Source organism: Thamnophis elegans, chromosome 4 (assembly GCF_009769535.1).
Source record: "Thamnophis elegans isolate rThaEle1 chromosome 4, rThaEle1.pri, whole genome shotgun sequence".
NCBI classification, from domain to species: domain Eukaryota; kingdom Metazoa; phylum Chordata; class Lepidosauria; order Squamata; family Colubridae; genus Thamnophis; species Thamnophis elegans.
This window is the reverse complement of record NC_045544.1, coordinates 130269166-130283507: the sequence shown is the minus strand read 5'-3', so window position 1 is coordinate 130283507 and position 14342 is coordinate 130269166. Positions and strand designations below refer to the sequence as shown.

The window sequence follows — 14342 nt, the reverse complement described above, 5'->3', positions numbered from 1 at the left end:
GCTAAAGATTCCGAGCAGGAGGTGCACTTTCATCCCCATCCTATGTCTCCAATCCTGCCTGAGCAGGCTCAAATCTCTTTTTAGTGTTGTCTTTTGTCTTTGTACTTTGGAGGGGGGGGGAACCTCATTCTTCTCTTTACTCCTTTTCTGCATGACGATGAGAAAAATCACGAGTAGAATTCACTTGCCAATTTTGACTGGTCCATTTTTCCCACTTGCTCTGAAATAACCCATTTCTCATGACCCAAGCCGAGATTATGGCTCCCATATTCTGGGCATGTCTAGTATAATGAAAAAAAGGACTAGGGGAAACATGATAGCAGTGTTCCAATATCTCAGGGGTTGTCAAAAAGAAGATGAGTTCTGCTGTGTCGTCTTTTCTGGCCTCTGCAATGATCGGAGCAGTTGGGAGGGTTACCATGGCTGTCACCAGCTGATGCTGCTCCAGCTGCTGAAAGAACATTGTTCGTGGTGGTGTTGGCAAGTAAACATTTCCCTTCAGATGACCTAAGAAGTGAGGTTTTTTTCCTTATAAGAAAAGCCAGAAGAGCAGAAGGCAGGCGCAGGTCTGTAATCTTTGCATACTTCCCTGTTGTGGCCCAGGAGGAGCCGTTGGAGCTGCCGATGAACTCAGATAGCGAGGAACCCTATGAGTCAGCTATGGAGGACCCTGGGCAGGGTTCTGACTCAGAGCAGGGACTAGAGAGGCTGGTTGGCCACCAGGAGGCGCCTGAGGCATGGAGCAGTGGGGAAGATCAAAGGGAGTTTGTCCCTGACGCCAGGCAACGGAGGGTGGAGAAACGGAAGCAGCAGTTATGGAGACAGACTCATAAGACATAATCAAGCCCAGGTGGTTGTGGCTTGGCCCCTCCCAAGAGCGTATATAAGAAGAGACTTTGGGAGGAGTCCTTTTGCAGGACACAACCGTTCGTACTAATCTTGAGAACTCCTTGTCTGGTCTGCCTTGTGTTCCCATGTCTGTTGGAGTCTGGATTGCTGCCAACTTCTTGCCAGTGAGTCGGGTGTGGGCTTTCAGCCAACAGGATTATAATTGCTGTGAATAAAGAGTGGCAAACAGCTAAGCCTGTGTCTGCGTTTATTACCGGACAGAGGGGGGCCAGAACACTTCCCCATTTAAAAACATAATGAGATCCAGCTTAGAATTCAGAAGAAATTTCCTGATGGTGAGAACAATTAATCAGTGGGATGGCTTGCCACCAGGGGTTGTGGATGCTCCATCACTGGAGGTTTTTATGAAGAGAGGAGCTCTTGAGGAATTTTTTTTAGCTGTTGTTGCTCATGTTATGTCTATTTAATAAACCAAGATTAAACAAGCCAGGCTTACTGCCGTATGTCAATCATTTAGAACCAAGGACCCCAAACTTGGCAACTTTAAGACTTGTGGACTTCAACTCCCAGAATTCTCCAGCCAGCATAGCGTAGCGTAGCATAGCATAGCTGGCTGGAGAATTCTGGGACTTGAAGTCCACAAGTCTTAAAGTTGCCAAGTTTGGGGACCTCTGATTTAGAACAATATATTAATCATAAGAAAGGCTGAGCGCCAAAGAATGGAGTCCTTTGGGCTATGGTGCTGAAGAAGACTCCTATGAGTCCCTTGGACTGCAAGACAATCAAACCAGTCAGGCCTAGAGGAGATCAACCCTGACTGCTCTTTAGAAGGCCAGATCCTGAAGATGAAACTCACGTACTTTGGCCACCTAATGAGAAGGACTCACTGGAGAAGAGCCTAATGCTAGGAAAGATTGAGGGCATAAGAAGAAGAAAGGGACGACAGAGGCTGGATGAAGTCACCGAAGCAGTAGGCGTTGAGCTTAAACGGACTCCAGAGGATGGTAGAAGACAGGAAGGCCTGGAGGAACATTGTCCATGGGGTCGTGATGGGCCGGACACAACTTTGCAACTAAGATGACAATTTATCAAAAATGCTGTAGTGGTGGATTCTTGCTCTGAGTAGGGAGTTGACTAGATGGTCTCCAAGATCAACCCCCCAGCCTTACATTACACAACCTTGAAACATTCCCAAAAAGCTGGGTCCAGAAGAATAGAAACAGGGTCCAAGAGACTTACGAAGATTAGTGTGTCCCTAATTTGAAGAAAAGCTGGTTAACACACCATACAAGAACCATCACGTCCACCCCAGAAACGTTTTCTGTTTCTGTTGAGCAGTATTTTTCAACCCTCTACCGTGGACTTCCTTCCAGAATTCCCCTGTCAGCATGCAAAAATTAAAAACACTGCTATAAAAAACAGGGCCAAGAAAAGGATTCCTTGCAAATCAAATCTTAATAAGAACTTATGGGCAGTAGAAACTCTTTGGATGTGGGTGAAGATGACTTTTAAAGGAGGAAGATTCTCCTTTGTTAACTATTTTCCTGTAACAGCGATGGTTTAGGTTGGATGGTCAGTGAGATTCCTTGCTCTAGGTCCAAACCAAACAAATATTCATTCCAGCTTAAGAGGAACATGTACATTCAAATCTTATGCCTGGAGGCAAGTTCACAAACCAGATGCAAAATAATCAAACTCCCGTCTGCTCTTTTCCTCTTGCAGCCGATTCTCTGGGATATACTGTTTTCCCAAGAATAAGACCTCCCTGGATAATAAGCCCTCCCCTGTAATAATTAAATACACACGCAGCCTATCCCCGCCATTTCCTAGGGGCAGAAAGGGGGGAACATGCCCCACGCGCCCTCAATGTACCTGCCATCTACGCGGAATGGTCTCCAAACCCTACCTACCGCGCCCCTTCTCTTAGTGGCAGCCGCAAAAAGAGCGGCGGGCCGAGCAACGCTAGGGCTGGCAAGACTGTGCCAGAAACAGAGACAGAACTTCAGGCCCTTTATGGATCAGCTGATCTGCGGGCTGAGGTTAAGGGGCCTCCTGCACCTCAAAAATAATAAGACCTCCCCCAAAATAAGCCCAAATGTTTATTTCAGGGGCGAAAGAAAATAAGACCCTGTCTTATTTTCAGGGAAACACGGTATTATTTTTTAAACGTCGATTTAACCATGCAATTAACCACTAGACCAACTTTGAACAAAAATGACTACATCCTTAAGCCATGTGGTCACACAACAGAAGCAACCCAATCCGAACCATTATTGCTCCTTTATTTTTAGCAGCAACACATAGCTGTTTTTTTTTTAAATTCCTTCTGAGATGTCGATTTAAAATGGGGTACAGGTCATCCGCCCAAACACAACTGGAGCCAGAATTTCTGTTGACAAGCGAAGCGGTTGTTAAAAGTGAATCACACAGTTGCTGAGCAAATCCAGTATCCTCCGTTAGCTTTGCTTGTTGGAAGCCGGCTGGGAAGGTCACAAATTCGCCATCACACAAAACAGAGATGCTGCAACCATCGTAAACATATGCCGGTTGCCCAGGGCCCATGTTTTGATCACATGACCATGGGGATGCTGCGACGGTTGTTAAGTGTGAGAAATGTGAAGGTTGTTAAGTGTGAGAAATGGTCATTCGTCACTTTTTTCAGTGCTTTTGCATCTTTGAATTGTCATTAAGCAAACGGTTGCAAGCTAAGAATTAGGCATGGGGGGCATGTCACTGCTCAGAGACTTGTGATGTTATCATTAGGAATCCCAAAGGTGCCTTTTTTCCCCAAGAGGCAACTGGACTTTCTGGTATTTTCTTTGAAGACGTTTTGCTTCTCATCCAAGGAGCTTCTTCAGCTCTGACTGGATGGTGGGTAATGGAAGTCACAGCTAAAGAAGCTTCTTGGATGAGAAGCAAAACGTCTTTAAAGAAAAACAAGAGAGTTCAGTTGCCTCTTGAAACAAAAGCACCATTGGGACAATTATGACCTGGATGACTGAGAATCTCTCCATAGACATTTATCATTAGGAATGTTTGCTATTATATAAGCAGAAAACCAGAAGGTTATTAGAATTAGAGGGTGCAGGGCAAATTCAGTTTAAACATTAAGCTTTTTTCCACCCCAGAAGTAAACAAGGGGGAACTGCAGGAACAAACGACCGGAATCTTGTCCTTCAACTATTTCCAGAATCCACCTAGAGAAGTACAATCTTCTTATGCTATAAAACAGCTTGACATTTTCTTTAACACATTAAAAACACAAGCCAGCAAAAATAAATAAATAAAGGGCCATTTCAAGAGTGGGATAACAATGGTCTCCCTTCATATACTTTGCTGGAATAATAATGATAAACAGATTGCAGTAAAAGGGTGTTTTCAAAAAAATAAATAAAAATAAAAATAAATTGCCCCTGCAAGAATCTTTTCTGAATTGTTGTTGTTGTTGATGATGATGAAGATAATAATAATAATAATAATATTAATAATAATACTCATAACATCATACATCTTAAGAAGGTACTTGGTTGATATCTAGGACGCTGGCAGCAACCCGTATCAACCATTAGCACTAGTCAATGGTATTTGTGATGCGTTTTTTGAATGTTCAGTTGACTGAATTTCATGTTTAATTAATAATAATAATAATAATAATAATAACAACAACCTTGATTAGGACTCGAGCTGTTGAGCTACCAACCAGCCCCAAAGGCTGTGAATCTCACCAAAGATTGACATAATAATAATAATAATAATAATAATATCATGGATGCAAAGATCAGTTCCAGAAGCCGGAAAACCAATAAAAGGAAAGGATTTATATATATAAAAGAGAAGGGAGGGGGCACCACATTGTAGCATTATGTCGTAATTCTGATCAGCTCCCCTCTGCCTCATTTTTTATTCGCGCTTCCCCCAGACAAGGGAAGGCACCTTCCTTTTTTTTTTCTCTCCCCCCCACCTCCGCGGATGCAGGCACACACACAGACACACACTCGCACGCTTTTCCAGGCACGCAAACCTCGCAGGCCAGGAGCAGCCGCCCCAGAGGGATGTGTCCCCCAGCGCACGTGGTCGGGGGCAGGGCCTCGACACGTCATCCGCTTCCCCTCAGCCAATGGGAGGCGTTTGGAACGCGGAGCAAACACGCAACGTTCCAAAACTGGGAGGGGGAGGGAGGAGAAAGGAGACACAGGCGACGCCAACGTTCCATTGTGCCCTTAGATCCCGACCACGCGCTACCGCATCTCTCCCTCAAGCCCCGCCCCCTTTTTATTTTTACTTTCAGCCCCGCCGCTTTAGCCCCCACCAGCGCTTTCTCTTCCCTCCCTCCCCCCCCCAAACAGCACATTCAAACGAGCGAGCCTCTTCTTTAAAAGCACGTTTCTCATAAAGGCGTCTCACTAGACAGGTTGGGGGGGGGGGGGGGAGAGAGAGAGAGACAGGCGGAACAAGTATTAAGTATTATCATATGATTTTCCTCCTCCTCTTCCTCCCCCCCATGTCATTTTCATTATGCAAATAAAGGGGAGGGGAGGAGAGAAGAAGGGGAGAGGGGGGAGGAAAGCCACTGCCTCGCCGCCACCGCCCTGGGAAGCGCCAAACAGGAGTGTGTGTGTGTGTGTGTGTGTTTGTGTGTGTTCCCCCCCCCCCCGCCCGCTCGCTTCCACTTAAGGAAATCCAGCAGATCCCAAAGCCGGGATCCGGGAAGACATGGATCACCCTACCGAAGGGGGGGGGGAGAGGGGGAAGGTCTTCCTCTTTCAAAAACAGCTTTTATTTAATTAATTAATTAATTAATTAGGGCTTGCGGGGAGGTCGATTCTCACCTACCCCCCCACCCCCGTTTGGCGCATAACTACATGACATCTTAAAAACTCACACCCCGCCTCTCTCCGTCTGCCACGCGTTGGGCTTTTTGCACGGATCGTCTGATTAAAAGTTGCGGGGTGGGTGGAAGAAAAGGAATCGGGGGATGCGGGGGGGGAAGACACAGAAAAGGCAGCTTTTGGACGCGGAGGAGAACAAACCGGGCGCTGCCTGGCGATAGATTGGGGGGGGGGATAAGAGATGCTATTGGAAAGCCTTCTCCTAATGTATCGGGGTTCGTTTTATTTTTGGGGGGGGGGTTGATCTGCTTAAGCGACGAGATGGGCCAAGGTGTTATTTCCCTCCACCGTCTGATTACAAAGCGGAAGCGGGGATCGATTTTATTTTATTCTTTTTGTTTAAGGAAGAGCTGCAAAAAGGAAGACCCAGGAGCTGTGAAGTCTGCAGGAAAGGAAATTAATTTAAATTCTATTTATTTATTTTTACTTTCCGGCTAGCGTGTGTCAGCAAATCTTTTTAAGAGCCCAAGCAAGAAACCGGGAAAAAAAAACAGACTCGGTTTCGGGAAGCTGCGATCCTTTTTTAAGAAGATCGTGCTGGTGGCCGGCAATAAACTCCCCGATTAAGTCATCGGCGCCTTTTACTTCAGAGTAGACGGGCGGAGAAGACAATGGCGAGGTTCACCCCTTGCGTAATCTGCTCCCCTCCCCTTAAAAAAAACACTCGGATTTTTCTATTCTCCCCGCCCAAATTTGGATTTAAAAACCTATCTATCTATCTATCTATCTATCTATCTATCTATCTATCTATCTATCTATCTATCTATCTATCTCTATCCATCCATCCATCCCGGACTGGGGGGAAATGGAAGGGACAAAACAGAAACTTCCAAATAGGAAACTGACGACAAATCAGGTGACTTCTTCTTTTCATTACAACATCTCTCAGCTGAGAAACAGCCCGAATAAAAAAAATAAAAGACACGCTTACCGGATCCAAAGGGAAATAAATCGCCCACCCCCACACCCCGCCTTCGAGCCAACCCGCCCAAAAAACGGGCACGATCCACCGTGCAATTTTTTTCTCTCTTTTTCTTCTTCAACACGGAAGCGAGTTCCGACGAACGGGGCGTTGTGCAAACACACACACACACACATATCACACAGACACACAAACCCACCACCTCCATCAAAGTTGCACCCAGGTCCCCCCCCCCCAAAAAAAACCCGATCCGTAGGCGCCGCTTTGCAACGGACGGGGATTTCCCCGAATCCCACCGAAATCCACGCGTGTTTCGCGTCCCCCTTTCGAATAAAAGGATGATGCCCTTCGCCAATTGCGCTGCAAACTTTGTTCCTCGCTCCTTTGGGCAGTCAAAATTCCGTTGGGGTCGGGAGCAGCGCTGCCCCTGTCAAAAACCAGCGCCGCCATCCTCCTCCTTTTTTAAAAAACATTTTAAAAAGTCTTTTTCCATCTCTCTTTTTTTTTTAATCCGATTTTGCACGCTCTTCTTTTCTCTCCCCCCCCCCAGCCGCCCCCGCGCTCACTTACCACGTGTTTTCTGTTGCTGAGCTTGCCATTCCAGAAATCTGGCCGCCTCTAACAAGGTCTCAATGCTCATTGCTTGAAGGCTCGGGGAAGGAAGGATATCCAAAGTCTTGGGAGACTTCAAAGTTTTCCCTTCCCTCCCCCTCCAAAAAAAGAAATTAATTCGAGGGGCAAAAAAAAAAAAAACCACCTCCTCGCCTCCCCGTCCCCCCCCCACCCCCCGGAACTTGCTGGGCTGGTGGATCTCCCCCTCCCCCCCCAAAAAAAAATAAATAGAAAACCGCAACGCCGGCCAAACGATCGCCCGCCAACCCGAGCTCCTGCGAAGCTTCCAGACGAGAAAAAGGCTTTGTAACAAGATGGCGAAGTGTAACAGAAACACAACAAGAAAAAAAGAGACTGACACTGCCCTCAGCTACTATGCTTAGGGTGGCGTCCAAAACCCGGGCCGGAGTCTTGCGTTGGACGGGGCAGGAGCGAGGCTCATGAGGTTTTTTGGGAGGGGGGGGAGAGAGGGCGGGGAAAGAGTAGAGAGTTTCCCTTTCCAGTAAAGGGGCTGATCACTTTTCCTGGGCGGGACCCTTTCGAAAGTGCACGTGGACACCAGCCTGTTAATGCCTTTCCCTGTCAATTAAAAACACACACACACATTACAGACCCACATACACATACCAGAAGAGTTAGCGAAGTAGGAGATCAGGCGGAGTCTCTTTGCAACTTTAATAAGAGTCTCTAATAGTAGGGAAGCTCAGAGTACCTCTTCCAGTCTTCCCTCCCACGTCCCCCCCTCCCTTGTATCTTTGAGAGGGGGTGGCATTGCACGTTTGAATGCAATCACATGGCAATGGCAGGCAGCGGGTCTAATTCCGGTTTTTGTTTACAGAAAAAAGGCAAGTGGCAAATCACAAGGCAGGGGAAGCACGCGTTGAGGCTGGGAGTTTCCAGAGGCCAGAGGAGACTAACAAAATTACGAAAACACAGAGCAAAGAAATCATCTTACTACCATGTTTCCCCGAAAATAAGGCAGGGTCTTATTTTTTTTGACCCCCGAAATAAGCACTTGGCCTTATTTTCGGGGAGGTCTTATTATTTTTGAGCTGCAGGAGGCAGCGAGCATGGTCACCTCATGGCTGCTGCTGTGTTGCAATATTTTCAGGGAGGGCTTATTTTCAGGGGAGGGCTTATTTTAGCGCATGCGCTCAAAAGCCCAATTGGGCTTATTATCCAGGGAGGTCTTATTTTGGGGGAAACAGGGTACGGTCGGTGGTGGATTAGAATATCTTCATAAATGACTGAGATGAGGGAATTTATACAATTTGCAGATGATACTAAGCTGGCAGGAATAGTCAACACCCTAGGTCAGTGATGGCGAACCTCGGTGCCAACCACTCGGTGCCAAAAAGGTTGCATGGAAATGTCGCACGTGCACACACATGCTTGTTGGGGCCACGCTTCGGAAAAGCCCAACTTACGGGTTCTATTGCCCCTACAATCAGCTGGCTGGCGCGCATGTGCAGGCCGATTTTTGGTACTACCACGTGCACGAAGGGATCATGCCTCTGGAAAAGCTGAACTTCCAGGTCCCGGCGCATATGCGCAACCAACAATCAGCTGGTCAGCGCACATGCACACACCAGTTTTCAGCACTATTGTGCGTGCAAAGGACAGCTATTCATTGCACGTGCATGCACGCCAGAAACCTGGAAGATAAACAGGCAAGGCTGCGTGTGCCGGGTGACATGGCTTCGTGTGCCACTTTGGGCACATGTGCCATAGCTTCGCCATCATGGCCCTAGATCATAGGCTCAGGATCCAGATGGATCTCGACAGAGGGGAACACTGGGCCCTATCTAACAAAATGAAATTCAGTGGAGAGAAAAGTAAAGTCTTACACTTAGGCAAGAGCAAGCAAAGGTACACATATAGACTGGGTGAAACCAGGCTTAATAGCAGTGACTGTGAGAGGGATCTTGGAGTCTTAGTAGACAACCAGCTAAATATGTGTGACCCGACTTAAGCGCAAACGTCATAAGCGCGCCGACAAAACCGTGGCGCTAAAACCGCGATGTCAAAAGCGCACCAACAACAGCGCACCGACAACAGCGCGCCGACAGAAGCGCGATTTAAGTTAAGGTAAGGTTTAGGGTTAGGTTTAGGGTTAGGGTTAGGTTTAGGGTTAGGTTTAGGGTTAGGGTTAGGGTTAGGTTTAGGGTTACGTTACAGCGCGCTTCTGTCGGCGCGCTTTTGTCGGCGCGCTTCAGGGCTAATTCGTCGCTCATTCGTCGCGCGGTTTTGTCGGCGCGGTTTTGTCACCGCGATTTAGTCAGCCGCGCTTTTGTTGTTCGCGCATTTGTGGTGGAACCCTAAATATGAGCCAGCAGTGTGCAGCAGCAGCCAAAAAAGCCAATGCAATCCTAAATTGCATTAACAGAGGGATACAATCAAGATAAAGTGAGGTACTAATACCACTCTGTAAAGCACTAGTAAGACCACACCTAGAGTACTGCATCCAGTTTTGGTCACCACACTATAAAAAAAAAAAGATGTTGAGACTCTAGAAAAAGTGCAGGGAAGAGCAACAAAGATGATTAGGGGACTGGAGGCTAAAACATACGATGAACGGTAGCAGGAACTAGCCATGGCTAGTCTAGTGAAGAGAAGGACCAGGGGAGACATGATAGCAGTCTTCCAATATTTGAGGGGTTGCCACAGAGAGGAGGGGATCAAACTATTCTCCAAGAAACCTGAAGACCAGAAAAGGAATAATGGATGGAAACTAATCAAGGAGAGATTCAATCTAGAAATAAGGAGAGATTTTCTGACAGTGAGAATAATCACAGTGAGACTGCTTCACCCAAACCAGTAGTGGAAATTGCCCTGGCTCTATGGCATTCCATTTAGGGCCCTTTTTTTTGCCAAAAGCGCATATGCGGAAGGCTGTAAGCATGCGTGGAGTTGGCGCATGTGAGCGAAGTGAAGATAAGTCAATACCACCCCTGTATCATATCATACTAAGGGAGATGGCTCAGGTAGTTCTTGAATGCAATTCAAGGTCCTCGTTATACCTTTAAAATTATTCTAGAACCGTGATGGTGAACCTACAGCACGCATGCTACAGATGGCACTCGGAAACATTTGTTAGGGCACGCTAGGCGTTGCCCTGTCAGCTCCAGCACGCATGTGCGTGCTGGCCAGCTGAATTTGGCCTTCTTTTAAGGCCATTTCCGGAGGGTGAAAAACTGCCATATGGGCAAACTGGAAGTCCGTTCCCGAACATCCGGTTTGCCTGTAGGGCCATTTTTTGTGCTCCGGAGACTTCAGTAAAGCCTCCTGATGGCCTCCATGGGGGTGGGGGAGGCTGTTTTCGTCCTCCCCAGGCTCCTAGAAAGTCTTTGGAGCCTGGACAGGGCATAAAATGGGTCAATCGGGCGAGGGTGGGTCCTGCGTGGATGCACACAGGGGTCACGCACATAGCATTATGGTTGTGGGCACACCCGTGTGTGACCTCCCTGTGCTCCCCCCGCTTATGGCACGCGATGGGAAAAAGATTAGCCATCACTGTTCTAGAAGACTTCCAGGACCATATATTCCATGATGAATCTGCCCAAATCTAGGGCAGACGGGGCTTTCTGATGATCCCACCACTAATGGAATCTGCATGAACACCAGTGTTCAGCTTCCTACTTAAAGCCTCTTCCTGTGGAACAGCCTGCCTCATGACATTTAGACTATTGGGAGTTCCAAAAGCATCTCTTCTCAGAAGATTTGGTGGGAAAGGAGTGTTACTCCTTTCCCACCAAATCTTCCCACCAGGGTTTATAAACCCTGGTAGATCAGGGGTCTCATCAGTTGCAGACCCAACCACCATTTCAGCAATCTTTTCTAGAAAGACAAGGTTGGAGACTGGTAGATACGTTACTGCAGACCATTGGGTCCAAGGATCAAGGGGTGTGGTGGCATAGTGGTGGGGCTCTCACCTCACGATCAGGTGGCTGTGAGTTCGATCCTGGGTAGAGGAAGATGTTGCTCTTTCTGGGCACGATGAGAATATATCTGCTGAATATAACTCCACATTGGCAACAGGAAAGGCATCTGGCCAGTAAACACTCAACCTCATTCAGTTGCCCAGACTCCACCCCGCAAGGGATTATGGGGTCATTAAAAGATGATTGGGTCCAAGGATGGCCTCTTAAGGAGGGGGTGCATCCTTGCCTCTTTCAAGGTTGAGGATACTACCTTTTTTGTCCTAAAGGTCAATGCTATAGCATGGTGCATTTTCCAGAAGACAGCTGGACTTTCTTAATTTTTTTGTTTGAAAATATTTTGCATCTCATTAGAACTGAAGAAGCTTCTTGGATGAGAAGCGAAATATTTTCAAAGAAAAAAAAATCAAGAAAGTCCAATTGCCTTTTGGAAAAAGCACCTTTGGGACAACCGTGACCCGGATGATTGAGAATCTCCATAGTCAGACAGCATGGATGTAACCATGGGTCAACTCCTTGGCCAGTTTCAATACCCAGAAAAGACCTGGATCCAGTAAACGAATGATGGCAGAGACGCTTCTCCCTTCTCTCTTCCTGAGGATCTCTTTCCACTCTGCCCAACTTATTCAGGGTCTCCCTTTCTCTCAACCAGAGAAGACACATGAAAAACATCACAACAGCAGCCACAACCATGCAATTGAACCATACTACTGTTGCATGAATTGAATTGAATTTATTATATTTCTATGCCTCCCTTTTCCCAGAAGGGACTCAGGGCGGCTCACAACTCAAGTCAGGGGGGGTAGGGGATACAAATAGGGCAAAAAAGACATGGACAGACAATACCACAATTTAAAAGCAACTCAACAGACACACCATTCGAGCGGGGACAGGAACTCATCAGCCCCAGGCCTGTCGGAACAACCAGGTTTTGAGGGCTTTGCGGAAAGCCTGGAAGGTGGTGAGGGTCCGAATCTCCACGGGGAGCTCGTTCCAGAGGGCCGGAGCAGCCACAGAGGAGGCCTAATCTGTGGGATCTAATCGGTCTATTGGAGGTAATTGGCAGCAGGCGGTCTCTCAAGTACCCAGGTCCAATACCATGAAGGGCTTTATAAGTGACGACTAGCGCCTTGAAGCGTATCCGGAGACCAATAGGCAGCCAGTGCAGCTCGCGGAGGATAGGTGTAACGTGGGTGTACCGAGGTGCACCCACAATCGCTCGCGCGGCTGCATTCTGGACAAGCTGAAGTCTCCGAATGCTCTTCAAGGGCTGCCCCATGTAGAGCACGTTGCAGTAGTCCAGTCTAGAGGTCACAAGGGCACGATCGTAAGGTCGCCCTTTTCATGTATATCCTTACAGACACCCCTGCAGGATGTATGGGAAAAAAGAAACAGAGAGAACATGAGTACTGTTAACAGCAGGTATCCAAAAAAAAAAATTAAATATGGGATGAAATGCTTTTTTTCTCCCATCTCAGCCTGGCCACCCTCTCTGGCACCAAGGCCCTTCCTTGCATCCCAGAGCAAAGGGGGAGGGGGCAGGAATGAGAGAAAGAGGCTTTTCAGTGCTCACCTAAATTAACGATCTAGAGTTGGAAGCCCACATGTCTTAAAGTGGCCAAGATCGGGAAGAACTGCTTTAAAGTAATTTTTGACTGCATCTCCATCTTCTGAAGGGACACTGTGTGTCACCTGCATCTGTTGAAATAGCAGCAGATCTGTACTGTACTAGCAAAAAGTCCTCTGATGTTTAGTTAGGAGGAAGTCCTATTGATAGTTGCTCGGTGTCAGGTCATCTGCATGGCACAGTCCTATGCAGGGGTGGGTTCCTGCCAGTTCTAACCTCTTCTATAGAAGAGGTTCCACAAATCTACAGTGCTGTTTAGAACCGGTTCCAGCTCCCTACCCCCGGCCGTCTGCTCATCATCAAGATGAAGAGCTAGAGGAGGAATTCTGGGAGTTGAAGTCCACAAGTCTTAAAGCTGTCAAGTTTGAACACTCCTGGGTTTTTTTTTCTAAAGGGTTAGGGGTGCAAGGGTCTTGTAACTTGACAGCTTTAAAACTTGCGTGCTTCAAATGCCAGTTTCTGAGCCAACATTTTGATTGCTAAGCAAGAGCGTTGTTAAGTGAGTTTCACCACATTTTACAAGTTGGCCATGCCCACCCAGTCACATGACTGCCAAGCCACTCCTACCCAGTCACATGGCCAGCAAGCCACTCCCACAAAGCAGGCCACACCCACAGAAGAGGTTCTAAAAAAATATGAAACCCACCACTGGTCCTGAGTCAGGGGTCACCAACCTTTCGGACCTCAGGGGCCACTAAATTCATATCACTAAATCAAATCCCATGGACCACTAATATGATCTGCCGGCTGGGTGGGCATGGGAAGGTGGTCATGTGACTGGGTGGGCGTGGCCAACTCAATGTCACGCACATCAAGGGGTGCATTGCCAGCCTCTACTCGCCACTCTTCGCCTCCTCGCCTGGGCTCCTTGGGGCCCCAATAGGAAGCAGTTGCTAGGGCTAAGAAGTTACCAGGAGAAAGTTGGCAAAACAGCTCAGTTCAAATTGGATCGGACTGAGAAGGAGGCTCAGCAGAAGCACGACTGAGGACTAGGAGCACAGGGTTTCCAAGCAGAGGGAAGACCTGCGGGAGGGCAAGGCCAGGTACCGAGGCCTGGAGACTCAGTGGGCTGAGATGGTCAGCCAGTTTCAGGCCATGATGCAGTCCCAGTGGAATAAAGCCCTCCAGCTCTTTGCCCCCAGTGGCATTTCCCTCCAGCCTTCGCCCAAAGCCCCACACCAGGAGGCTGAAGCAGATGCCAAGTCAGAATTTCTGCCCCCTCCGATCCACACAAAAAGACCCCAAAGGGGGAGACTCTCTGCAGCAACACAAGCGTTCATTGTATGTATCCGGCCCAGGGGCTGTAGTTTGAGGGGGCAATATATAAATATTTAGTGCAATATAAAAAATGCAAATAATTTTTCTGTGGACCACCAAAATTTTCTCGTGGCCCACCAGTGGTCCATGGACCACCAGTTGGTGACTGCTGCAATGAATAATCCCCAAAATATGAAGTAGAGATCACAAAAGATAAATTGTGCGGGTAGCATTTCTAGATTTAAGGA

At 47.6% G+C, this 14342-nt stretch overlaps 1 protein-coding gene across 1 annotated transcript in view; it reads right to left on the bottom strand.

The window, feature by feature from the left end:
• Window positions 1-7430, bottom strand: part of MNT (MAX network transcriptional repressor) — an 87766-nt gene extending 80336 nt beyond the window's left edge. Inside the window, exon 1 of the mRNA XM_032216258.1 lies at window positions 7231-7430. Within this exon, the coding sequence (XP_032072149.1) occupies window positions 7231-7300 (70 nt within the window). The 5' untranslated portion in view covers window positions 7301-7430. The remainder of the gene's footprint in view (window positions 1-7230) is intronic.
• Between the last annotated feature and the right edge of the window lie 6912 nt (window positions 7431-14342).